Consider the following 26,761-nt stretch of genomic DNA (forward strand, 5'->3'; position numbering starts at 1 on the left):
GAAAGCAAGAATGACAGTGGTGACTGAATTGATAGTATCAACTTCAGCTGTGGAAAGCGTCCCAGACTGATATGTGAGCAGGGGGTGTAGCAGCACTGGCAGGCAGAGGTCATACTAAAGAGCTTGCTAAACCTCTGGAAACTACTCGGAGTGACCATTCATCTTCATTCAGTCTTGAGGACACACGAGCAGAAGAACTGAAAATGCCAAAGGATTATAATGTTTTTCAAATGCTGATTGCAGCACTTTGCTGCTTTTATCATCGTAAATCTATTATCAGAGTCAAGGTAGGTGCCCTGTTTCAATAACAGTAAATAAACAGTACACTAGTCTGTAATGCTCTTAGTTTCTATTCAGAAGTGTTTATATGATGGATGGATGCAGTGCGTTTCTGTTCTAAAGAACACAATGCACCATTATCTCAGAGAGAAGCTTAAACAGCTTTCAGTTTTATGAGCCTGAATCCGACTATCTTCATGTTGAAACTGCAAGTTTAAAAATGCCCTGGCTTTGGACTTGTTGAAAATAATTTTAGCGAAGTTTCAAGCTTTCAGAATGTGAATCAGATCACTTGGTTCCCTGTCTTTTTTTACCTGCTTATTGAAAACATAGGCAACTTTGCTCAGAAGCTCATTTATAAAAACCCTTCAAACAATTTCGGACTTGACCTTGTATTTCAGAACTTCTAAAATTAAAGTGAACAAAATGCACACTATTTGCGAGGAACAAGTCTTTTTAAACATTTAGAGCTATGTTTTCAGAAGGGGGTAATTTTACTGTAATCAGGTAGATTTACTTTTAGGTGACTTAGTTTTTGGGTTTTGTTTTTTTGTTTTTTTGGTTTTTTTTAGGCGATAACTTTTGAGGATCTGTAAGCTACACCTAAACTTCTAAATCTTTTTATTTAAGGTTTATGCTTGAATGGTTCTTAGAATTATGGTCAGCTCTTTAAGTTACTGTCTAATATGTATGTTTTTTTCTGGCACACCTACAATGAGGAAGGATGTTAAGGTTGCTGTCTTGTAGCCTATAGTCTTTCAACTTTTGATGGAGGCATTTACAGATTGGGAACAACCATTTCTTACCTCTCTGATGCCCAGCGATTCAGCCTTCTAACTGTCCCTTTCTGAAAGTGGGAAGTGGGGATCAGTCTTCTGGGCATACTGAAAAAGTGACTTTGATCAGACTGTCTTCTCTTTGACTGTGACAAATACCAGAAGTTTCCATGAGAATGGAGAGCTGAAGATGCTGTCCTGTTATTGTAATTTTCATTTTCTTTAGAATTTCAAACACAAGGCTTAAAATTGTATTGTTCTAAAACTTCAAAAATGAGATTGGGTTTTATTGTTGACTGTCAGAACAGTTATAAAACTGTTGTTCTTGACCATGCATGCCCTTTGTTTAACTTGGCATGAATTCCTAATACCTAAAATAACGGTGGTGTTGTCATAGCAACTTTCCATTTGGTCCAATATATATGGTCTCTAAAGAAACTGAAACATTAATAGTGTTTGCAATATGGATGGTAAAAAATAAAACCTTTTATGCAGAAAAAAAATACAGCTGGACTCTTTCAAAAATAAGGTTCTATTTAAAGAGATTTGCAGCATTTAAAATAGATTTGAATGCATGTGTTCCAGAATGCAGATTTAGCATTAGATGAATCCGATGAACTGCTATTTTAAGAAGTCCTTTGGTAGGAAACTGGGGTGCATTTGTTTAAGAGAAAATGGTTGTAGGTATAGAAACAGCTGGTGGTAAAGTCAAGTAAGGCTCTCACCTTGAGGCCAAATGATGTATATTCCATTAAGTGCCAAAGTGCCTTGGACTGTATGAACAACTTGGCGTAAGTTGTCTTAATTTGTGGAAACCTACCACTTCAAGCAAAATCAGTTTGTGTAATTAGGTGAGATTCATTCTTTGTTTTAATAGGGAGTATTAATGTAATTAAATGTCAAATTGATCCATAAATAAGTATGTTAAAGTCAGCAGCTATATCTGAGAGATTTTTTTTTTTTTTTTTTTATGGCATCAAGATAAATTCATTATAACTACATTAGCTGATTTAATTAAAAGTGATATGTGGCCATGCTCAAGGGTTCTTTGTGCTCCTTCACAGCACAGGAAAAAGTTCAGCACTTCAGGACTTGCATTTCTCTGTACTTCTAGCATGTGAAATTAGGATCTCAAGAAGTTTGGTTTAGTTCCCCGTACATTAATAGAAAATACAATAATCAGTGCAGAAGATCTCAGCTTGGATCAACATTCTTCACTCATGACATGTCGGTACCTTTTACAATCCCATTTGTTTGTAATAGCTGTTTACAGTTAAGGTCAGCTTTTGTATTTCACGAAAATAATGAGTTTTTAAGGCTTAAGGTTTCTATTTGGGGTGTGGAGGTGGAACTATGGAGAGAGATTGATAAATTGCGACTATACACCACTTTGAAGCCAAAATATTGCCTTTTTTGAGAGTTAAGAATAAATCAGTAATAAACAGTGTTTTAAAAATGAAGTAAGTGGTGTAAATAATGGTATGTTTGCCACAATAAATTTTAGTTAGTTAGTTACTATTTTTGTTGTTGCTGTTCTAGTTAGTTTGGCCATCATGATCGGAAAGAAAGACCTTGATGTCTTTAAGGCCAGGTTGGAATGGGCCCTGGTCAACCTAATGTAGTGGGTAGCATCCCTGCCCAGGGCAGGGGTTGGAACTGGCTGGTTTTTAAGGTCCTTTCCAACCCAAGCCATGCCATGATTCTGTGATGTTCAAATACTTTAATTCTTAATTCTCTGCTGTGATTCACCCTCAGCTGAAGCTGTGCAAAAGGGGAAAGCCACTGAAATTATTGGGACTGCCAAGTTTTAAAACTTCAAGCATGCTGATCTGTCTCACTGCTGGGCAATGTACTAATGCTATGAATGTGGCATGGGTAAGAAGCCTTTTATAAGCAACTACTTATTACAAGTGCCATCTCCTATCCTGGATGAATTGCAAACTCTTTTTATAGATAGTAGATCTTAATTAATATTTCTTCAGTATGTGATGATCTAAATCTGTTTCACTGGCATCCTTGGGCTTTGTGTATCCAGTTTCAGCTTGCAGTTGGGCTTGATAACATGAGTTAACGAGTCATCACCACCCAGCATTATGGGTCTGCCTTTTGATGTTAAATTTGTGGATGTTGTAGAGGGCCAGATGGGAAAGACTGACTTATCAAAATGGCATGAAACTTTGTGTAGCTGCCTGGACTCCTCACTGTTTTGCCACAGGGTTTGAGTTTTTGGTGAGTCTTACAGTGTGTCTCTTTTTTCCATTTTTCACTGCAATATACTCTCTTTCATACATATATAGATAGTAAAGGGACCATTGTTTCTCTGTAAGGGATTCTTGTTCACTGCTATGGGAACATTCTCCAGCATTTAACTTCTTGATAGTACATTTTGTTTAAGTATTTTTCAGATTAAAACAAAAGCAGTAATCAACCCTTTAGATTTAGTGGAAAAATCCCCAGCGCTACTGAGTGATGAGATTAGGATTTGACTAAATCTAAACTCAGGATTTCTCAGGATCCATGTTCTGGAAATGAAGCTGTCCTCCTAGCTCTGAATATGGTCACCTAGAAAATTAAGGAGTTTTTATCAATGTAGTTTTGTAGTGGAAGGTAGATCCAGGGTCCCCTGAAATTCTTTCTCTTGCCTTCAGTTGACATTAGAGTGAATTAAAAGCCTGTAATAAAAGCCTTTTTTATTGCCCTCCTCCCAAACAAATACCTTGTTTACTAGTTAAGAAAGAATGGCTACTTTCTGTGAATGTCAGGCAGGTTACATTATGCTGTTTATAATGGCAGACTGAGGACATGCACAGGATGGAGTTTATTTGATGTTAAAGAGCCACTGCAGTTATAATGGAAATTGTCATGGTGTTTTTTTTTATATCTTCCTCAGTAACCTCAAAAGTTATCGGCTTGTATCTAAACAACCACGCAAAAATGTGGTTTCAAAGCTGCCATTCTCCTATATTAATTCAGGGCTCTGGTTAGTTCTAGACTTCTCTTGTATGTCTTAGAACAAATAATACATAAACTTTTGCTGTGCCTGTGTCTCAACCAGTTAAGACACTAGAATATAAAAATTAAATCCTGCAGAAACTGACAGTCAAGGAGACCTTCATCGTCTGTTTTGCACCTCCCATTACTTAACGTAGCACTTGTTATAGTCCTGCATGAACTTTCTGCAGTCTGGAAGGTTAGAGAAAACTGCCCCTGTGAAGAACATTGCCACAGCTATCGTTCAAAATGTCCAAGTTAATCGGAAAATGTTTTCCTGAATTGAAAAACTACCTTCTTTCTGTTAGTACTTTCTCAAAAAATATTTGTGAAATAACTTTATCTTTGTATTCTCGTCCCTTTGTAAGCTCTTGTACAAAATAATAAGTCACTGGCCAGGAAAAGATAAGGACCAACAAGACTGTTTTTAAGCAAAGATTGAGAGTGGCTCTGCATGGGTATTCTTCTAAATGCCAGGTTCAACTCTGCTGTTTCTTGTGGCTGGTTAGTAGAGTTTTAAATGAAATAAGATACATTGTACTTTTAAATAAAATCAAACATCTTATAAATGTATATAACTGCATATTTTAAAATGCTTGTAATGCCAGACATGCAGTCTGATCAAGATCACAAGAGTCCAGGGCTAGAGACTTCAGGAATTTCTGCAGTGACGTATGTTTTAATTCATAATTGGAATTTCTTTAAAATTTCCCTTCTTTGAAAGTGAATTTTTAGTTTTATTTTTTTAGATATTACAAGAGGAAGTTGTAGATCAGACTTCATGGTGCTCTTAAGCAAAAGTAGCAGGCCTCCAGTGTTGGAGAAAAGATGTGTTTGGGAGAAACCTATCATAGATCTGTTTTGAGAAAGATCTAGTATATTTATTAAAAGTTTAGTAAAGGTGCTGGCTTGACTTACTTCCTCAATCAGGTCATGCTGTCATTTCCACAGAGCTGTTCTCACTTATCCCTCCTTTTTCTTTCTCTCTGCTCCTGCTTTTCTTGTTTGTTTTCAAAACCTTCAAGGCAACTGAAAATCATGTGCTTCCAAGGCTGCCTGTTGGGCTACTTTAAACACCAGCTGGCAGAGCTGTGCAAAGCACCAGGAAATAATTGAGTTTGGATGAAAATGCAGCCACCATTGGTAAGGTATCTGTAACAGTCCTTGGCTGTGCTTTGGCTAAATAATGCTTTGCCAGGAGGATACAAGGAGAGGTTATGTGAAATACCTTGTTATCAGAAATGAAATACATGATGCAGATCCAAAATGACAGATTTTAAACCACTTTCAAATTGTCTAGGTAGTAAAGTTCTTCCTTCCATAATTAAAACTGTTTAAAAATAAATGAAAACAACTCTTAATCACGTCAGAAATCAAGACGTTTTCTTTCTGTCTAGGCCATCCCCTACTCACATTATGTTTGTTTGTCATTTGGTTTTAATCGAGGTAATCCATGAAAGCTGAATGCATAAAGTACAACTTCAGGGATATATGTAGAAAGCCATGTGATTTCTCCTCTCAGCTACTTCAGTAGTCCCCTGATACATTACATGTATGTCATTGGCGTTGATGCAGATAGGAACTGGAGAAAGAATCCAGTGCCACTAGGGAACAGAAATAACTGTGGGAATTTTGTTTACCTCCAAACTCATACAGTTCAGCACAAATAAAAAATATTCTAATCTAGAGAGATAGATTCAGCTAGGATGATTGACACAAGCTTGATATATCAAGTTTCCCTTGGCAACTACCCTACTCAAATGGAAATAACATTTTGGATGCATGAACAACAGGTTATTATAGGTTTCCTTACATGGGTTCACAAGTATCACAGGTACAGCATATTGTGGTAGGTCAAGTCCTCTCTAAATTTACATGCAACGAGATTGTATTTTTATGTTTGACTTCTTTAAACTTTATATTACAGTTTTCAGTCCTCTGGGCTAATACTTGCCTGAAAAAATGTAAAACCTTATGAAACACCAAGATGACATTGTTTAACTAAAAGCAGGCTGTGCTTTTACAGATGTAATGGCTGTGAAGTAGAAGTACTTTGTGTAATATAATCAACTTCTGCGGCATTTATTAAAACCACTAAAATAATTGTATTGATTGGACTTTTTTTCCATCTCCAAACTCTTAGTTCTCTGGGTTTTTTCCATCAGCTATGTAAGCGGGATTGAGGGCTTTTGCACTAAGGTTGATAATACTGCATTGAGAGATATTTACTGTTTTTCTTACAGAGATCTGTTTTTAAAAACAAAACAAAAAAACAGCATGGTGGGAATGTTTCAAACTGGCACCAGGACTGAAATGATTGCAACTAAAATGTGAACAAGAAGTTCTGGAAAGCACCTCTTACAGGGAGCTCTTTGTAGGTCAATGAAAGCATCTGTATATAGAAAGAGACCTGCTGATTTAATTTGCGTAAATGTTCCAAAGACTTCTGACAGGGTTGTTACTATTTGGATGTCTTGACATACTTATACTGGTAACTTCCCTATTTTGCCTTAGCTGTGTTTTGTTGCAGAATATACTTAAGTCTAATTTTTGCCCTAGATTCTTTTTTCTTGTTAATTGCTTTTTACCATCCACTTCACTCTCAGGCTTCAAATGCAAATTCGGTTTTCTTTCTGTCATTGGGAAGGAGCCAACAAAGTGTCTTAGAGAAAGACATCAACTGAGGACGTAATACTAAATGGTTTATTGCTATGAAGTTAGTGAAAATGTACATCATGCCATTACTGTCCATTAACATTCAGGTTTTGTGACCTATTGAGAAATGGGGCTGCAGTATCTGCATCACGTTGCACAGAATAAATCACCTTTTCTTTTAAAATGCAAATCTATTGAAATAGCTAACTATGCTGTTCTAAGCTGACTCTCTTCCTTGCTTACAGATTAACATGATTGTGTAGGCTATTTCTGAGCAGATTTTGAGCATGATGTGAAGTTGAGTGTGTGCAGACATTCTTGCAGGATGGGCGGCCTTGGATATATAGCCCTTAGAATAGAAAGGCATAGGCTGGTATGATTACAGACAATTTATCATTCACACTTTTCTTTTAACATACTTAGCTTGTATGAGAAATGAGTCTCTCCAACAAAGACACTGCCCAGGAAGACATGGTATCACTAAACTTGCCTACCTGTTATTCAGTTTGCCCCCTGCATATTTTGGGATGTGTGCTAGCTGCAGGAGCTCTCCACTACGTTCAGAGCTGCATAAGGGTTTACTTCAGTGTATTTCCTTCGTCTCAGGAGATGTCTGACCTCTGGCAACAGAGTATGCTCAGAGTGATAAACCGTGGTGGAGTGATTTTTAACGAGTAATTGTGAATGTTAACAATTTAGTTGGTTTAGATTCCTTACATGCTTTTCATGTTGTGTTGCTAGATGTAATTCAAGTGTTATATGTTTCATTACATTCACTGGAGTAGTGAAATACCCATTCAACCACCAGAAATTCTAGGTTTCTCTGCTGGTTTTGAAATTCAGATGTAACTTGGATCTGCCTGTTTTTTGTTGTTGTTTGTTTGTTTGTTTTTAAGATAATTTATATCAGTGCAATCAGTTGATATGCAAAAACCTACTGCTTTTCCTTGTTATAAATGAAGTCTCAACTCAATCTGAATTTAGTAATATTTATACAAGGCAAGTAAACAGCGCTGGGTGTGCGGGGAGTCTATGCTCCACCAACACGCACACACGAACATCAAACAGTCTAAATATACAGAACATTGCTTTACATACTAAACCCGAGTATGCCTATACATATGTACAATCAGAAAAGGTAACAAACAATCCTTTAAATTCCACGACTTAAGAGTCTCAATTTTCCATTTCTTTTCTTAATTACAAACATGTCTCCATTTTCCATTCCTTTTGAGCAATGTGTCTCGCTTTAAGTTGTCAAGCAACTCGGTCTTTGGGCCTTATGTATCCCGTTCTTCCCGGATCGAAGAGAAGCACATCCATCTCCTTTTCAAGGCCAATAGGCCTGGGTCAAAAGGCACGTCCAGGTCACCAGGGGGCAGAACAGCCAAGGCCTGCGATGGCAGTACCGGCGGGGGGGCCGCTGGCATAGCAGTCGGATCAGTGAAGGAGCCCGCAGCTCCCTCACTGCCTGGCAACCCACACGTGTCTGACTGTGGCCCCACAGGGCTCTTTAAGGCCTCAGAGACTGCTCGCCAGGTGCCGAGCAATCCCACCGCAACCTGGTCGCTTTTAGTTGCAGAGTCCCACACCGTGACCTCAGTCTGGTCCCATATTTCAGGCTCATGAACTGTCCGATTGTTAATAAGGAGAATAAGCTGTAGGGTTACCAGGACAGTCTCTGTTCCTAAGGACGTGTGATTCCCCATACTGCGCAACTGCTTACCAGCGAGGGGCAGCTGTGTGCGGCTCCGCTTCTCTCAGCTCCAGCTTCTCTCCAGCTCCTCTGTGCCCATTTCCAGCGACTTTCTGTACGAGCTTCTTTGGGCGGTTTGCTGAGTTTGGCCTTCCTGAGGCAATCAGTGTGCCTGTTCCCGTCCCGGTCTCCGTTCTGCTAGCCTGTTCCTTTTCATTCCTTCTTTCTGCTTCCGTATCGATGACACAACTTCATCGTGTTGCCTTCTTTTATCTTTAGGGCAGGCTCCCCTCTTATACCCTTCTCCCCACAGCAGTTCTTTTCAAAACAACTTTTCATTGGTCAAGCAACTTTGAATGTAACAGCAACAGCAAGCACCCAGAAACTTCCATGCCTTAATGGGTGGAGAACAAGCAACCCGAGAGTGCACGGAGTCTCCTGAATCACCCTTCTTTGTTCCCTCTAAACGCTTTTACATTGCTGATGGCCTCCTCGTTAAGAGTCTGATGTTATCATCAACCACGGGGCTTGCCGACCCCCATGGCCACACTCCCACATCTCCCCCTTCTTTATTAATATCAACCATTTTCTCGACACGAATTACCGCTCCATATATAACATTCTCTTGGGTAGTTCTCCTAAGCAAACACAGTTACTGCATTTGTATGCTGTAGTGTGTTCCACTTACAATAGCTTTGTCTACCAGTGAGATGCTTTGGGAATTATGCTAACAATTTGCTAAACCAGTTTTGTTTTGTTTTAGTATCTCTATTCAGTTATTCAGTCAAAAATATCTTTTAAATACTATTTTTGTAATAAGTATAGTTCATCTATAAGTAGTAGTTCCTTTGAGAAAGTCAGCAAAATACATGGCTATGAATGTAAAAGATATGTATAACATTACAACTGAATCCTATTGTTTAAATTGGAGAGGGGACTTTGGAAATTTTTTTACCCACTGCCATGGAAATGGGGTGGCTCAGGTGCTCTTGAAAATTCTACTCTTAAGTTTGCATGCTCTACCTTTACCCCCTCAGCTTGTGTAAATGCTATGATGCTTTCCGTAACTCCGTATGATGTGGCAGTGAAATGGCTAACTGTTAATTCTGGAATCAATGCCAGCCAGCTGAGTAGCCAGCCATTTGAGTTGGGAAATCAAAGGTGGCAGGCATGTGCCACTGGTTCTTTTTTTAGCTACATTAGCTTGACAGCTCACAGAAGTTTGAAGTGGAGGGGGGGATTATTGACTTGACTTGACTATGTTTTGATACTTTGATAGGTTTTTATATCTGAATCCTCACCACAGTGTCTTGCATGACTCATTCTACAGCCAGTACCTTTATCTCTTGATGTTGGCCATGTGTTTTTGTTTTGTTTTGTTTTTGAAAAATTGCCTGCAGTGAAGGTCATGGGGTGTGGTTTGTTCCAGCACAGACTTTTCTTCTTTGAAAGGGTTGGGAGGAATTGGTGAAAGGCCTTGACTGTACCAGAGCACAAAGGATTTGTTCCTTGTTAAAAATTTGCATGGATAAATACCACCCTGTTAGAGTTCACAGAAGCAAAGTTAGTGAAAAGTGATCCTGTACCAGGTTGTTTTTGTCTTTTTTCTTCGTACGATACTACACTCGTTTGAGCTTATCTTAATAATAATAATAGTAATTAAAAAAAAAAAAAAATCCGCCATCGTTTTCTCTGAGAAAATCAGAGAGAAGTAGAGTGAACTAGAATTTATCTCAGAATTTCTCAGGCCTCTCAGCATGTTTAAATAGCCTTGGCAGCAGGATGCCTCTTCTGGCATGATTCCTCCAAAAATCTGCTGTCTAGTAAACTGTTGTAATTCAGTCTACTTAAAATTGCAGGGAGGATTGTTGAAAGTGGTGCTAACTGTATGCCACCTGCTCCCACAGCTGGTGGTAGGAATATTCAACACCAAGAGGAAAACACTATAGAGAGCAGTGTTCATGGGAAAAATGGGATTGGTAGGTGAGCAATGGCTTTCTCATTTCTTTTTTAAGAAACATTGCATGTTTACATCAGTTTGTCAGGGAAGGGAATCTAAGCTGTAGCTCGTATCCACAGCCAAGATAAAAAGTGTGATGCCATGGGGAATCTGCTGCATTTTAATCTACCTTCCCACTGGATGCCTATGCCACTCTCTCTTTTTTAATTATATTATTATTATTTATTTCCTTTAATGGGGAGCATACTCTGATTCTTTGCTCAACATAGCAGCATGTTGCCGGCCATGTTTCTGCTGAGTACCTTAGACTTTTGAAGCTCTCAGTGTGCCCTGGCAGCCCAGAGGGTGAATTGCATTTGGGGTGCATTAAGCAAAATGCACCCCAAATGCAAGGTCAAAAGAGGTGATTCTCCCACTGTATTTAGCTGGAGTGGTCTCACTTTGAATATTGTGTGCAGTTCTGCACACAGTACCATCAGGGTGGTCGAACAGTAGAACAGGTTTCTTAGGTGGTGGATTCCCCACGCCTGTCAGGGTTCAAGAGGCATTTGGACAACACCCTCAGTAGCATGCTTTAACTTTTGGTTAGCCCTGAAGTGCTCAGGCAGTTGGACTTGATGATCTTTGCAGGTCCTTTCCATCTGAATTACTCTTAAGTCTCTTCAGTAACATTGAAGGTGGGTGGGAGTCCCTGACCATTGAGAGGATGTAGGGAAGTCCAAAGAACTTTTTCTCCACTAAGTGCTTATGAAAGAATACTTGACAAATCTCTAGAGAAAATACGCGCATGACCTTACTAGCAGTACCACTGCATCCATGGGAAGGACCAATGAGCCCTGATGGGAGCGTTCCAGCATGGAAACTGTACTCCAAGAGATGAAGATGGAAATTTTCTAGAAAATCTTACAGTAGTTTTATAGTAGTGATAGAGAGATCTCCATGTAGATCTTGTGCGTTTGGGCCTACGGGATAACAAGAGCTTTTTTCCCTTAAGAAGGGAAACATCTTGGGCGTGCAGATTTAGTGACCCTTAGAAGTAAGCCCATTAAAGGTGAAAATTTACTTTGGTAGAGTCAAGTTATTTTTAGTACAACAGAAATATTGAACATGGAATGTTTTTAATTGGATGGGCCAAAAGGATATAAAAATGAAAAAAAAAAAAAAAAAAGAATCAGGATTTAAAATGGAAATTTGAAAAGGAGCAAGGATATTGAAGTAGGGAATTGGGGTCCAACTCCACTTTTTGAGTGAAGTACAATTAAAATTCTTACTGGGAAGAGAAAGTAAGAAAAATGATTTGCAGGTGTGTCATTATTAGCTTGGTATACAGAAAGATCACTGCTGCGTTTTGTGCAGTGTATAACAATCATGTTATCTCAATGCTGGATTTTGCAAAATACAGCCTAGATATTGAAGCCAGGCCAGCCTGCTAAAAGCAGCCACCTGCATTCCAGTGGGTTAGTGCAGATCATGTGATGGAAGTTATAACCTAGGTAAAATGTTAATGACTAAACTTGGCACAGCTGAAGCTTTTAATCTTTTATTGCAGTTTTCTAAGGAGCGGCAAGTTATGGACAACAGCCCGGAAAAACTGAAGAAGGAGTTAGAGGAGGAACTGCAGTTAAGTAGCGAAGACTTGCGTAGCCATGCCTGGTACCATGGACGTATTCCTCGGCAGGTATGTGATTTCTCATCTTTGTGTTGCAAAGAGTGCTCTGAACTTTTAAAGAATTTTGCACTAAGGTACTACACACATCTGTGATACCTCCGTTAATTTAGTAGAAATGTAATGCCTTCTTAGTGTGAAAGCTGTATTTATCACCACTCGGTGTAAAATGAGGTTGATGAAGGATTCAGGGCAGACACTGGTGGAATATATGTTTCAGGATTTTCATGCACTGAATAAAGACAGAAATGGAATTTATATCAGAATGCTATCTCCAAATATTGTTCAGACACACTGATATCATTGTACTGAACCAAATGCTGTTGTTTGTTTTCTTTATTGTGTATCAAATTTTGGGGAGGGAAAAATATAAATCTATTCGGTAACTTCATTTTGATCGACTGTAGTTAGTAGTATGTGAAAGCTGTCGTTGTATTGGAGCTTGGCTTGCAAGGGCACCTGGAGCTCCACCTGCAGGCTTCTCTCCTACCCAGCTCTCACCAAAGCTTCAAGCTGCCTGCTGCCCTCGGTGTACATAACAAGAGCAGGCACAGCAGCCACATTTTCAACTTACTGTTAGATGCACAGTTTATCAAATGCAAAGGACTAACTTAAAACAGATTTTTCTGACTCTTCCTGGTTTTATGCAGCACTCATGAAGAATAAAAAATGAAAGCTTGTCATTTAAGGTAACAATGAAGGGACAGTTCCTGGGGTCCTGTAGTAATGACTTCTAAATTCTTGTGTGACTATACATTCAGATTCTTTAAACTCTATTAGCAAATGAGAAGAAATTTTATACATGCAAAAGTGCTTGCATACATGCTTCTGGCTGCTGAGCATTTTCCACTGAGTCCTTCCAGGTACTGTGGGATGAGCTTGTAATTTTAGAATCAGAGATGTTCTTCTACCATGCTTTATGCTTTGCTTAATATTTTCTAGCTTTGTCCTGCCAGAATAGCTAAATTAAGTCCTATGTGTAAGAATATTTTGTTGTTTGGTGATCGACTTCCTGATTCGTAAATCATTTATTCTGTGTTCTTTTTCTTTAAAGGTGGCAGAAGGCCTAGTTCAGAGGGATGGAGATTTTCTCATTAGAGATTCTCTTTCCAGTCCTGGGAACTTTGTTCTTACCTGTCAGTGGAAAAATACCTCTCAGCATTTTAAAATCGACAGAACAGTTCGAAGGTTCAATGAAGCCTACTGCCGTGTTCAGTATCAGTTTGAACTTGAAAGTTTTGACAGTATCCCTGGCTTAGTTAGATTCTATGTTGGGAATCGCACACCAATATCAAAGCAGAGTGGAGCAATTATTTTTCAGCCTATCAACAGGACTGTACCTCTCAGGTGTCTAGAAGAAAAGTATGGCGTAACTCCAGTCCGTCAAAAAGAGCAAGGTATAACTGAAGGAAAAACAGAAACTGCAAAAAGACTGAGCCTTGGTAAATCCAGCATGCAGTCGCAGGAGCAGAGCATACCCAGAGGAAATCTTATGAGGTACTTTAATTTTTCTGTCCTTACAGGGTGAAAAGAGGTGACTCCATCAGCTCCAGTGTAGGTGATATTAAGTTTCATTCTGACTGTAGATGGAAGGACTAGGTGTCAGGGTTTGCTGATGTTTAGCGAAAGATACTGTAGAGCCTTTATTTGAAACTTCCTGAAATTGTTAAGATGTTCTCTACATGGTGGTTATTGTGCTAGATCTTTAGAAAATATAAAATACATGGTGGAGGTAAAATAAATGGAGACGGATGAAGCTATGACTTTATGACAAGGCTGCACTCTGCAGTCCTTACGTGGATGAGAACATGCCCCAGTTTTACAGGGTAGCTCTTACCCTGCTATTTGCGTTGGAATAATGACAAAACAGTGCTTCCTGAAGGCCATTTGAATATGTGATTAGCCTAGCAAATTAAGAAATTCTAGTGGCATGGAAAATAAGTGCATAATTGCATTCTGAAAATATCTATGGAAAAACAAGATGCTCATGTGCAGTTCCAAAGGGTTGGCTTTGTCTCTGGTTCTTTATTTGTAGATTGATGCTTTTTGGAGAGAGGGAAGGAATAATTCAGTTGGAGTTCAGGGTGAGAGTAAATGTGGACTCTGGAAGCACAACAGGAGTGCAACATGTTCTTCGGTTGCTTAGCAAATATAGACTAGTATGAACTGAAGAGTTAAAATAAAATTGTGCTCTTGCTGCTTCAGAGAAGTCTTTTTATTTATTTTAGTCTTTTTACTAAATATTTCTGTATTTTCCTGCTGCAATAAAAATACCAAGTATGGGATAATGGCTACTAATTTCAGTGTCCAGATTGAAAGTTCCATTAAAAAGTCTCAGCATTCAAAGAAACACCCTCATAAATGCTGGAAGTGCACACAGTATATGGCCCATTTCATTGCTACCATACCAGCATGAAGTACTTTCTGATCTTACAAGTTGCCCAAGTAGAAAGCTGATGATCTCAGCCATGATTAGGCTATGTTCTGTCAGTTAGATTGGTATATTAAGATTGTTGGATATATTGATATATTCATGTTGTGTGTATTGATGTTTTTGTTTGCATTTTTGTCTACCCTAGAAACAAAGAAAAAAGTGGTAGCCAGCCAGCTAGCTTGGATCATGTTCTGGAGAAAAGATTCCCTTTAAAGACTCACCAGTCGGAGAGCTACCTGCTGATTGGTATGTTTTGTAATTACACGTTTTACACACACAAGCGGTGAGCTCCCAGGTGATTTGTTACACTTCAGACCAGAGTGAGACTGTAGAGTGTTCTAAGTACTGTATATACAGTTAGTACTTATTGGCCTATATAAGCTGAATTAATATACTGATTGCTCTTTCAGTACAGGAACAGGTTCTTTATTTCCAGTGTGCCAGCTAGTTCATTACTTCAGTGTGCAATTCAGCAGGCTTCCACACACACAAAAATGACAGCTACACTTGGCATTGATATTTGTTTCAACAGTATTTCGTGTCCTTGCTTGTGCTTCACGAGAATTGTCTCACGTCTTTCTAAAGGTCTGTTAAGTAGCATTCACTTCCATGGAAATCCATGTTTCCTTGAGAGCAGTTCCTTGGGAACAAGCAGTAAAGCCACTTAGCTGTAGATACCAGCAAATGCAGTGAGAACTGAGATTGGGAATTAGGGTTCAGGTTTGTATGGGATGTTGAGGTTTACGTATGCAATGAATACAGTATGAGGCATAAATATTTAACACAGAAGTATATGAATCTATTTCTTCAGATCTTCAAATCAGCTACTGTTTAGCAAAGAGATGAGCATCCCTGAAATTCATTCCTTCCATACCTTACTACGTGCTCAGGCTTGACTTTGGGAAACTTTCATCTTAAACTTACCATTCTCAGAAATGATTCATCTCTTATGTGGTATGGCTGGAAGTTTCTGTTTTTATAGCATAGATCAAGTTACATAGAAACCTCTTATTCTAAGCCATGGAGGCTCTCCAGCTCTGACATTATAGCCCATGTATGCAGCAGGGACTAGAGTTATTGTCAGCATTACCACAGAATAACATTATAGTGCAGCTGTTCTGTGTATTTGGGATTTCAGGAGGATCAGCAACTGAATGGAATTTGCTGGCTAGCTCTTTCCTCAAAATACAATTTCACATACATTTAATCAGTGAATAATTTACATGAGCGGGCGATTTCCTCAGGAATTGTATGTTTTGGCCTTCTAAGTCACTGTACCATAAAAATAGTAACTTCTTTTTTCTTTTTGTTTTCTTCTGCAGGTTCAAGACATCCTTCTCAATTACCTGAAGCAGATGCAGACTCCTGTCCAAGCTCTCCTGCATTTAGAACAGGCAGTGAACCTTCTCTAAGCCCAACAGGTGTTCAGAAAGTCACCTCTGAGACACAGGTAGGGGAAGCTCTTAGAGGATCAGACAGTCAGCTCTGTCCAAAGCCTCCACCGAAACCCAGCAAAGCATCCCTGCTAAAGGCCCCAGATTCTCCTGTGGCTTCCCACAGTTCAGATGGACACTATTGTGAACTAAGTCCTGCCAGAGATCCTCCAGCAACAAAACATTTGTGTCAGAAAAACAGCCATGTGGAGCATCTGACACGAAAGGAGAAGGGAACACACTCATTCAGGAACTCTGAAACAAGTTATCTGATCCTGGATGATGACCCTACAATGAACTCTGCAGATTGTTCAGAAGATTCAACTGAGATGGCTGAAGACAACAGCATGTTTTCTGCACCTCTTTTTGAGACAGTGTCTAGTTTTAAACCAAATGATTTTGAATCCAAACTACTTCCTCCTGAAAACAAGCCATTGGAAACATCAATGTTAAGAAGAGTGAAGGAGCTTTTCACCAAGAACAATCCAAAGGTTATTGCACAGCATATTCTTAGGATGGACTGCAAGGTAAAAAAGAAAAAAAAAAGTAATTTTAGAAAGATTTTTTTCATTATATTTTATATTGTATGAGCTTAGACTTTCCAAACATTGATTTGAAAAGATTAATGTGTAGATTTGCAGCTAGTGTAATAAATTTGTTGACTTGCTTACAGGATTTTTTAGGGTAGGATTTGTTTTTCCATTTGAAGAACAAGGCCAAAAAGTCCTTTGGATTACAGGTGCCTTCCAGCAGCTTTGACTTTAGACTCAAATTCTCAGTGCTCCATACATCTCGTTAATCTCCTGTCAATTGCTGTGGATCTGATTCTCATTTAGCGTTGGCTGCTGCTACATGAGGCTTCAGACACATGGTGACTCAGAAAAACTTGGTGTAGGGGCATGTTAGCTTAGAGCAGGACAGAAGCTCTCCAGGATGCTCATGTACGAAGGGGGAGCCTATGGGTTTGCAGCCTTCCTCCAGTAACCATCTCATTTTAAAATGTGTAAACTTTGGAATGGGGCCAAGGAAACTAGCCTGTTGGTAGTGTGGGAGCCTGTACAATTAGTTAAGAGGCACTGGAGTGTCTTAAAGATCCAGATTTTTGTATTTTAGAGCAGGAACAGTAACTAGCTGGGACAAGTAGAGAGAAGTCTGTATTTTGTCGTCTTCTCGTGGAGCTGAGAGCCAGTGACTTACTCACTGGTGACTTGTTGCATACTATTGCACTGATAAGAGCAGTATGATACAATGAGATTGGCATGCGAACTGGGCCAAAATGAATGCTTTGTACTGAGATCTGTGATAAGGCTGAGATTTGTAGTCCTCCTTGTGGTACCAGGAGCTCAGTTTTCCTCTTCAATAATGGCATTTATATATATATATTATATATATATAATATGTATATAGAAAATTTCATTTGTGAAAGAAGCACCCATTCATTTAGTGATGCAGTGAATGTCTGCCACCTGGATGCCTGAGGAGGGATCTTTGTGAAGTAGTTGCAATCAGGGTGTATCCAAGGGCTTTGTATCACACTCCTGCTTCTCTAGGAGAGAAACAGGTTTCTCAACAGTGCTAGATTTTGCACCAGCAAGGCTTGTTGTGACAGATTGCTTTCATCTTTTCATAACCAAGAAAGCCTGGTGATGGATGTATCAGAAATAACAGGCAGATAGGTCTGTAAATGTGTCGATGTACAGCCCTTAATCCAGCAGATAATCTCTCATTATATTAATTTAGTTTTGCCTGTAATTATCATATCTAATTGTTACAGATATAACCAGTAACTAATGCTGTCTGTTTAGAAAGCAAGGACAAATTGGTGAGGGTGGCAGCTTTCCATACTGACTTCATTAGGCACTCAATGTTGTGTCCTCCCAAAAGTCCTTTTACTGATTAATCCTTATGAGAACCCTCTAGTGTAAACTCAACAATTCTCTGCAATGCTGTATTTTTAGAAATGAAGAGAGCAAAGCACACTGTGTAATGTGCAGGTACTTTAAGGCCAAAAAGCAGTACCATGTTGATTAAGCATCAGGACAAGAGAGCACCACATTTCCTGGAGCTTGCATACAAAACTTTTACTGGGTGTGAAAGACATAAATTACAGCATTTAGGTCACACGTTTTTAGTTTTGTGATGAAAAAAGGCCTTCTTATATGATGCACCAACTGTCCGTAAGTTAATTAAGTTGTTCTTAGATGACTATTCTAACATTATACACTCAGCTGTGTGTGTCCTGCTCTAGCCTGGAGTGCCTCTATGTGGGCAGGTTTGTGGTAGTTCTGTTGTTGTTATTTTAAAAAAAGTTTCAAAACTAAACCACAAATTTTTGCACTTGTCAGGTGGCAAGGATATTGGGAGTTTCTGAAGAAATAAGGAGGCTTATGGGAGTGAACTCTGGTCTTGAACTGATTACCCTGCCTTACGGACACCAACTGCGCCTGGACCTAATTGAAAGGTAAATGTTCCTGTTACACAGGGCCTATGAAGTTGAAGGCATTGCTGCTTTGCACTCAACATCTCCTCAAAGAATGCACTCTTGCAAGGTTTTCTAAATTCATGTGTACAGAAGATAATTTAGTGAGATATTTTATCACTTCTTTGGCAAAAATAAATTCCTTGAGCTCATAGGGCAACTCCATCCTGGTAATATAGGGAAAGGCAAATGGTATGGAAAGCAGGGTCCTAGATTTACTGAACATCTTCAGCTCTCATTTAAGCACTTGGATTTTAGGTAAAGTTCAGAGGACCTATGTTCTATCTGAGCATGTGTTTGTGGTATAGAATGAAGATAATATTCTTCTGCAACTGGGGAAAAGGGCAGAAGAACTGCCCTTAAAGTAAAACACAAAACCAAACCAAAAAAAAAAGCCACCAGAGATCAGCAGTTTTCTGTAAAGCCTCTGCACAAGTTAAGGCGTAATAATTAGCATCTTCTATCCTGATCTAGTTTCTCTGATTCAGATTTCAGTAGTTCAGCTGCTGAAATTTAGGGGGAAGATCTCAAGATTTGTGTGGAGGACAACAGGAACTGGGTGGAGCTGTTTTCTACAAGGTTCAGTCATTCATCGCATGACTGAACTGAAAAAGCAGAACTTTGTGTTCAAAACGTGAGGGATAGCCAGCCAGCTAGCATGCTATAAAGTGTGCTTGACATACTCAAGTGTGGAGTGAAATTAAAAGTAACGCATTTGGCTAGTTCAGGCAGTCAGTCATGATCTGTGCTTACTATTGAGTGGACTTCACAACTACTATCCTACAACACTGGCAGGCCATTAACCAGGTTTTACCTTCCTTGAACAGAGTACCACAAGAGATCTGGCTGCACAATAGTAATTAGTATCTTAGGAGAATGTATTAGAACATAATTTTGGAAAAACATATATTCTGTGTAATGGCACTGCTGCTCTTGATACAAAGATATTTTTAAGAAGAGCAAATAAGAATGTTTGCTAGGTACAAAATGTTGAAATAAACCTTTGAATTGATCTTCTCTGAATTAATGTATAGCATAATGTATTATTATTTTACTAATTAATAACCAGCAGTACAAATTGTTTCACTTGCAGGCATAATACTATGGCAATAGGAATAGCTGTGGATATCTTGGGTTGCACAGGAAATCTAGAAGACAGAGCCGCAACATTAAACAGGATCATCCAAGTCGCAGTGGAGCTGAAGGACTCGCTGGGGGATTTGTATGCGTTTTCTGCCATTATGAAAGCACTGGAAATGCCACAAGTAAAAATCTGCTTTCACTTTATGTTCCAAAACATGGAGTTGTTTGTTGGTTCATTTTAACTAATTTACACAGTAGCAGTGTGTTTCTTCTGTGAATTACTGAAGTAAAAAAATGGATATTCCTATTTCATTTGAACAGGTCACTAGGTTAGAACAAACCTGGACCTCTTTAAGACATCATTATACTCAGACTGCCATTATGTATGAAAAGCAGCTGAAGCCGTTTAGCAAAGCTTTGCATGAAGGACAAGGTGAGTGGAAGAGTGAGCAAGAATGATACTGGTTTCTGTTTAGATTTTTACCTCTCCCCACTACCACTTGCAGGTGGAGGGACCTGAGGCAGCTGCTGTTTCATAACCATGTATCATAAATTGACTACATGACCTTATACAACGTAGATTAATGAAATAGAATGAAACAATGAAATAGAAGGAAACAGTCTGCCAGCCACACAAGAGCATGTGCTTGTATGCCTGCATCCATGTAGAATGTAGCATTGTGTGAATGTAACATGTCTGCTCAACCCCATGCCCACCTCTGTGGAAGATGCAGCAGAGCAGAAACTGAGAGGAATGACTCTGCAGCATCTTGCTTCAAAGATGGGACAAAAATCTCCCTCATCCTATACAGGGAAGATAAAGGTTTTTTCTGGCAGCTTTTGCTTTTTATAAGCTTTGCCTATAGGATCAGAAGATGAATTCTGAAATACAAAGAATGGGTTAGTCAGATAATTCCTCTGATCACATCAACTGCTCCTGCATCAGTCTTTTTGTTTGTTTTGGTTTTTTTCAGCCCTAGTCTCCATAGGGGTGTAAGGGGGAGGTAATATTTCTCTGAACATTTCTGTGGCTACGAGAATGGTTAGAGAAGGAATACTTCCTGCTCCCACAGCCTGTGTTGTGGCTAAACACGTTTAAAATCTCTGTGCCACCAATATTTCAGCAGAGCCTTCTCCTGTAGCAATTACAGTTCTCCAACACTTAATTTATCCTGGCTATCTTCCCCAACCCCAGCAACTTACTGGAAACTTGTAGGACAGGTGCATCTGAGGTGAGGTGCTAATAGGAAAAGTAGGAGACAAATACCAGTTTCTGACTTTGAAAAGAATATTGCAATTATACCACCTTCTTCAGTTAGCACTTTTACAATGTCTGATGATATGGTATGTTACTCTGTATTCCAGAGATGATCAGTTCTCCACAGAACAACGTAACAGTGCCACTCTTGATGCCTCTTGTTACCTTAATGGAGCGACAAGCTGTCATTTTTGAAGGGATGGACCTATGGGAAAGCAGTGACCAAAGCTGTGAAATAATGCTCAAGCACTTGATCACAGCTCGACAAATAGCACAGAACGCAGAAATGTACAGCTTGACCGCAGAACGTATGCTGGAAGGTAGGGAGCACCAGCAGGAGATGCTTCTGCACGTTAACAGAATGTGTGGGTTATGTCTGAAGAATAAGATCTTAGCTTAAGTGACAATAGAAGTTACTGCAATAAAATCTCAGCTTTCATGGAAGCTGAGATGGTAGCAAATGTGCTGCGGGAAACGTAGGCTAGGGATACCATGGATACTGTTTAAAAACAGACAGCAAGTTAGTCATCACTATAGTTCTACAATAAGCAATACAGTATACATTTCTGCTAAATGTTCTCCAAGGTCTCAGGACTTAATATGCTCAATCTTCTAGCAACTGAATGTAAGTACAGGAAGGACAGAGGATAACATTGCCTTTTGTACAATTAAAATTCCTATTCCTATCTTTGCAAATAAATCACCACAGTAAAATTCTTTACCAGCAGACCAAGATACAACACCAAGATCTTGACTGTTTGCAGCCAGAAAGTAGCAATGTGTTAGTAATATGACTGTAATTTAAACTTGCAGTGAAAAAGTTGAGAAGGGGAAGACATGTAAGTACTTCTGCAGGCAGCAGGTAGACATCAGTAATTACAGGCTATGATTATAATGACAATTATATACAGGCTATGACGACTATTCTAGACCATAACAGTTGGTCTAGGAAAGCCTATCCCAGTAGTTGAATGGTACTGGAATATGACAAAAGGAAAAGAGTTTCACCAGTCTTCTAGCTTGTTAAAAGAATTGTGCAAAAGAAACCAGTGCACTAAAGCTTATCTTAATTGGAGGGAATGCAATTTAAAAGCCATTTTTTTTGAAGTAAAAAAAAAATTTGCTTGATGGTGATACTGTGGGATTTTTTTTTTACTTACTAGGCTTCCAACCAGATGAAGAGATGAGTGAAATCTTCAAGACAGAATTTCAGATGAGATTGCTCTGGGGCAGCAAAGGAGCACAAGTTAATCAAAATGAAAGATATGAGAAATTCAGCCAGATTTTAACTGCACTTTCCCGAAAACTGGAACCTCCTCTGGTGAAGCAGGTGGAACAATTACATATCTAAGACTCTAAACACTATTAAGTGATATACTTGAAATAACCATAGTTTTCTTTTGGTAAATTGATACTGCACAAACTTCTTGCATTTCACAAGATGTTTAGAACTTTTAACTGCACAATGCACACTTGTTTTAAAACTACTGATTTCTAAAACAAATTATTTATTTACTGTGGCACCAAGTCATTTAATAATCTTTTTAAACAGGTAGGTTATCCCTGTAAGATAGTTTTACAGCTTTCCATATTTCTCTAGTGTTGCAATGTTTTCATAATGTCTACAATGAGGGGCATCAGCCTCTTAATGATATTAAAATGAAGCAAATAAATAGTGTAAATGAAGTGATAGATTAACTATGTGACACTGCAGAAAATTTCAGTTGTATAATATTCCTTAACTGAGTACAAAACACCATGTACAGAATTGTGAATTAAAGTCTATCTTTATGCAAAATTATTTGCATACTGTGGTTGAAGAAATGATCTGTGACTGCAAAAGAAGGCTTAAATTTCACATTACCTATGAAAGTAGAAAATTAGTTGTGTATGTGATGGGACAACTTAAAGTGTTTTTTTTAAGACAATCTGTAGGACTTTGGCTTTTACTGGAGCCTGTACAACAGCTATGCTGCCAGGAAATGAATGATGAAATGGTGAGAACAAATAATCCAGATGATTAAAATGCTTTCCAATACGACTAAATGTGGGTGTATGTATATGGTAAACTTGCTTCATCATCTATGAATGTGAATCATTTTGATAAGCAGTACTTACATTTTTTCTTGGATGACAGTAAAAGGTAAGTTGTTAGCACTTTTCATAGATAATCAGGGTGCATGATGTTTACATAAAAAATGCTTTAGCAGCAAATTCTACTTCGTCAAATACAGATTCAGTGTTCTCAGAAGTTGTACAAATATTTAGGCAAGAACTATGGTTAGTATTGAATTTACTGTTTGTCATTATGCCTGCTTCTGGAGTGAGATGTTACAGCATTTGAAAGTGCCGGAATAGTGAGTAGGCTAACCAGAAAAATGACCAATACCAAAAGGGCAGCATTCTGTTCCCACCATCTGTAATCAGTGCCAAGGTTCTAGAACCACAACAGCAGGTTACAAACTTCCTGTTTAGGCCGGGATGCTCTAAGTCTCCCTGTCAATCTTAATAGAAGAAAAAAGGTTGAAACTAATTATTTAGACCATGAAAAGATTTTTTATTCCATGAAAATATTCTCAACAGAGAACACTATTTTAAAACAGAGCATTTAACATTTAAGAAATCAACATGTGCACAAAAAAAAAGATGAAAAATTACTAGAAAATGTAAGATTCGTTAAGACAATTCACGTTCAAAATTTTAGAATAAGTGATTTATAACTAGCTACGCAAGGACAGATGTCTTTTTTCCTATGCTTAATAACCCTCATAACAAGTTGCACTATCCCTCATGAAAGCAACCTGCCTCCAAAGGAAGCAAATCCTGGTTTTAGAAAAACAAACAGTAGCATGAAAAGAACATTCAGTCCTTTACCAGGAAGTGTTATTACTGACCTGCAAGGCTGTTAGCCAGGCAAACAAACCACAGGCCCTTTAGCAGAAAATACACAGATCACATTTCCAACTTCTAGCTTTAAAATAAAAAAGCACTAATTAAAACAAAACAAAAACAAAAACTACATAAGTAGTTTTGTCAGTATTGAGTATTGTCACATTATTATATAAATAACCCTGTATACAAGCTCCAAAAATCTAAACTTTAGAGTTTAATAGCCCCCATAATACACTAGGTCAAGCTGTGTAATAGTGGTATACATAACAAAAGGAATAAACCTCTACACAAGTCACTCAAATTCAGTTTTACTCATAGTACAGTTCCTAATAACACTGAAATTAAAAAGAATCCAGCACTGCTGCATCCAAATATTGCTTCAGACCCCAGGAAAACAGGATGTTTTGATTATTATTTCATTTCCCCAAACAGCAGTTGGCTGGGCTGACAAGCTTTGTTTGATGCAAGTATCCCTCCCACCCCTGCCCAACATTGCTAGTCTAATTCTTATCACCCTAATAGATCAGATATGATGTAGTTATTAATAGAACCACAAATGGGAGGCAAGACAACATAAGCAATAGGGGCACTGCAGACAACTATATTTACACGTATAAACATATCCAAATTTCAATTGTTTACAAGTAAAAGTGCACATAGATCATTACAAAGTATCACTCAAATTTCAACAGGTCCATACAATGAAGCATCACCTGGAAACAGACTAGCACTGCAGTAATTAAAATGGGAACTTCATAGTCAAAAACTAAAAGGTTCCATAAAAATATTTTTTAAAATATTAAAGTCAAATTAAGAGATATGCGTCCCAATGTATAAAAGTCATGATGCACCATGTATCCTGTAATGTAGAACTCTAGAAAACACCTACCGTGGCTACCTCAGCAGCTGCAGCACTGTGGAAAGAGCTGAGACACAAAGCCCTTTGTGAGATACTGTAAGTGGTAGTGTTGGCAAACAACAGATTTAGGCACTCTAGTTTAAGGCAGCATTTGAATGGCAAGCAGTCGACTTCTGAAAACAGTCATTAGCTCGCAGTGGTGAATCTCTGGTGGTGTTCCAGGTTTTCAGTGCGCACAGTAGGTTACTGAAGTGCTGAAGATGGACTACAGGTCTAGGAGTTTCTCTTGACTGGATTGTAGAGTAGAGCTGAGATGTATTATTTCCCCAAATCAACATAAATATTTCATCTCTTATCAGTTATGCCAAAAACTGGAATGTAATGATGGTTGCAGTGGAAAAGTTATAGCAGCATACATGGATACTGGGATAAAATTCTAGTGCTGAAGATATTTAAACAGAATGATTTGTTACAAAATAAGAAAAGCAATGATGTCAAAAAAGTGTTACACAGACATGCCCGACTGTCCTAGGCATGCAAGAGGAGGTTAAGGGCGAGCATGGAGGTGGCACAGGCAGACTGGTAACTGACATGGTTCTAAATGACTGTCAATTACATGAGTTGGAAAAAAGTATAAATGAGATGACCAAAATGTTGCACAAGCTAAAATCTAGTTTGTGCCCTTCGGACCACCTATGACAACGAAAACAAAAAAATTTAGGAGCAGTTGCCTTTTTACTCTGGTAAAGAAATGCTATTTTCCTGCACGAATTTAAGAATTTGTAATGCATCCTTAATTATGTATGGAAATGCTAAGAATGTTAGTGACTAAATGTATGTCTGCATGCATTCATGCAACTAGCTTTTCCCCTTGTTTAATGGGCCTCCCAGTCTAATACCTTCCCCCCCCCACCCCCCGCCCCAAGCAGCTGCATGTAACCTCCTTCAAGATCTCGCCCATTTTCTCAGAAACCCGCTTCAGGAACCTGCAGTCCAAGAGGAAAAAGAAAAGAACAAAGTTACTGAAGGCCTTTAGAAGACAGAGAAGTGTGCTCAGATCTAACAGGCCATTCTCAGTGGCTATTCATTAGCCTTGTATTATTTCCACAAATCAACATTACAAATACAAGCTTTTAGTTTTTAGCTTAGTTTCTTTTTCTTTTTTTTTCTCTAGTAATCAAGTAGTGCAATGCAGTTTCCAAACCTCAGTGATTAACAGTGAGGGAATTAATTACTGTACATTCAAGAGCTTGATTTCAAACTAAACATTATGCAATTCAAAGACTTAGCTTATAGGCACAACTTAAGAACATAAAATCATTCCCTTTTCCGGAGCAGAGAGCTTAAAATTCAGTGAAACATCATCAACAATTACAAGTGTTGGCTTGTTTGATTTTTTGGTAGTGTTTCAGTTTTGGTGGGGTTTCTTTAGGTTTAAGGTATCTAGAGTTAAAATCATTAAGTTGTGTTCTGTACACAACATTTTACTTTACAACCACAGAAAGGGAAGGAGAAACACAGGTCAGTGGACTTTCTGTCCTTTTAATCATACTGTTTCTTCCTGAGTAGCTCTGTTGAGCTTTTAGAATCAGAAAAAATTTTCCTGTTTAAGAGGTGAAAGTTGCCAAGTATTTGCTAAGGAAGGAAATTAATAATTTTCAGTAACCAAGTTCAGTTAGTTATTAGAGGAAAAAAACCTCTGGTTTAAATATATAGTTTAAATTAAGAAATGGGAACAGCACATCTTAGAAGTCTTTAAAACTTAAATTTCAGTTTTCTATAAAACCAAAGTATTGTGTAGAACAAGCAGGAATCCTGGTCTTTCTCCATTTAATAGTTGAATTGGATTTAGTTCTCTGTAGAGCAGGAACAGTGAAACAAAGTAGAAAACACTGGCCAAAACTGGAGACCAGTTTAATGCTGTCATATATGAAAAAGCTGTGGCAAACTCACATTGCAAACAACAGGCCCCTCCTCACTTCTGTTATTCTAATGCTTTCCATGAACCTGTGTGACTTACTATTTGTCCACTATTTTCCCTGGGGAATGTATACTTGTAAGCTGCCAGTTTACTGTTAGATATAGGTTACTGCACCTTTGCTGTTTTTCTCTAGCGTTACATCTATATATGACGTTGGTACATAGCCTTCCTCTCCATTTTGTCTCCGAGCTCTTGTCCACCCATCTCCTTTGTCCTCCTCAATAATGTATAAAATTTCCCCTTCTTTCATTGCTAGAGTGCCTTCGTTATGACCTGGGAAAACAAAAGGCAAAGAAGTCTTAATGTGCAGACAGAATTT

The 26,761-nt window shown here is 38.5% G+C and overlaps 2 protein-coding genes across 10 annotated transcripts in view; one reads left to right on the forward strand and one right to left on the reverse strand.

Moving 5' to 3' along the window:
- The window catches only part of BCAR3 (BCAR3 adaptor protein, NSP family member), a 98,125-nt gene extending 75,614 nt beyond the window's left edge, over positions 1 to 22,511 (forward strand). For 4 of the 7 annotated variants that reach the window (XM_068689991.1, XM_068689989.1, XM_068689990.1 and 1 more), the window contains exons 4-12: positions 11,907 to 12,035; positions 13,078 to 13,520; positions 14,603 to 14,703; positions 15,780 to 16,417; positions 18,236 to 18,351; positions 19,463 to 19,634; positions 19,774 to 19,885; positions 20,818 to 21,030; positions 21,874 to 22,511. In XM_068689991.1, the coding sequence (XP_068546092.1) occupies positions 11,907 to 12,035; positions 13,078 to 13,520; positions 14,603 to 14,703; positions 15,780 to 16,417; positions 18,236 to 18,351; positions 19,463 to 19,634; positions 19,774 to 19,885; positions 20,818 to 21,030; positions 21,874 to 22,061 (2,112 nt within the window). In that variant the 3' untranslated portion in view covers positions 22,062 to 22,511. Of the gene's footprint in view, positions 1 to 110; positions 288 to 10,368; positions 10,377 to 11,906; positions 12,036 to 13,077; positions 13,521 to 14,602; positions 14,704 to 15,779; positions 16,418 to 18,235; positions 18,356 to 19,462; positions 19,635 to 19,773; positions 19,886 to 20,817; positions 21,031 to 21,873 lie in introns of those variants that run through there. The other 3 variants (XM_068689993.1, XM_068689994.1, XM_068689996.1) reach the window with 3 other exon arrangements.
- Positions 22,512 to 23,243: 732 nt separating this feature from the next.
- The window catches only part of FNBP1L (formin binding protein 1 like), a 51,851-nt gene continuing 48,333 nt past the window's right edge, over positions 23,244 to 26,761 (reverse strand). For 2 of the 3 annotated variants that reach the window (XM_068689998.1, XM_068690000.1), the window contains one exon: positions 23,244 to 26,715. In XM_068689998.1, coding sequence (XP_068546099.1) covers positions 26,537 to 26,715 — 179 coding nt within the window. In that variant the 3' untranslated portion in view covers positions 23,244 to 26,536. The remainder of the gene's footprint in view (positions 26,716 to 26,761) is intronic. The other variant, XM_068689999.1, reaches the window with a different exon arrangement.

Source organism: Anas acuta, chromosome 8, assembly GCF_963932015.1.
Source record: "Anas acuta chromosome 8, bAnaAcu1.1, whole genome shotgun sequence".
Lineage (NCBI taxonomy): Eukaryota > Metazoa > Chordata > Aves > Anseriformes > Anatidae > Anas > Anas acuta.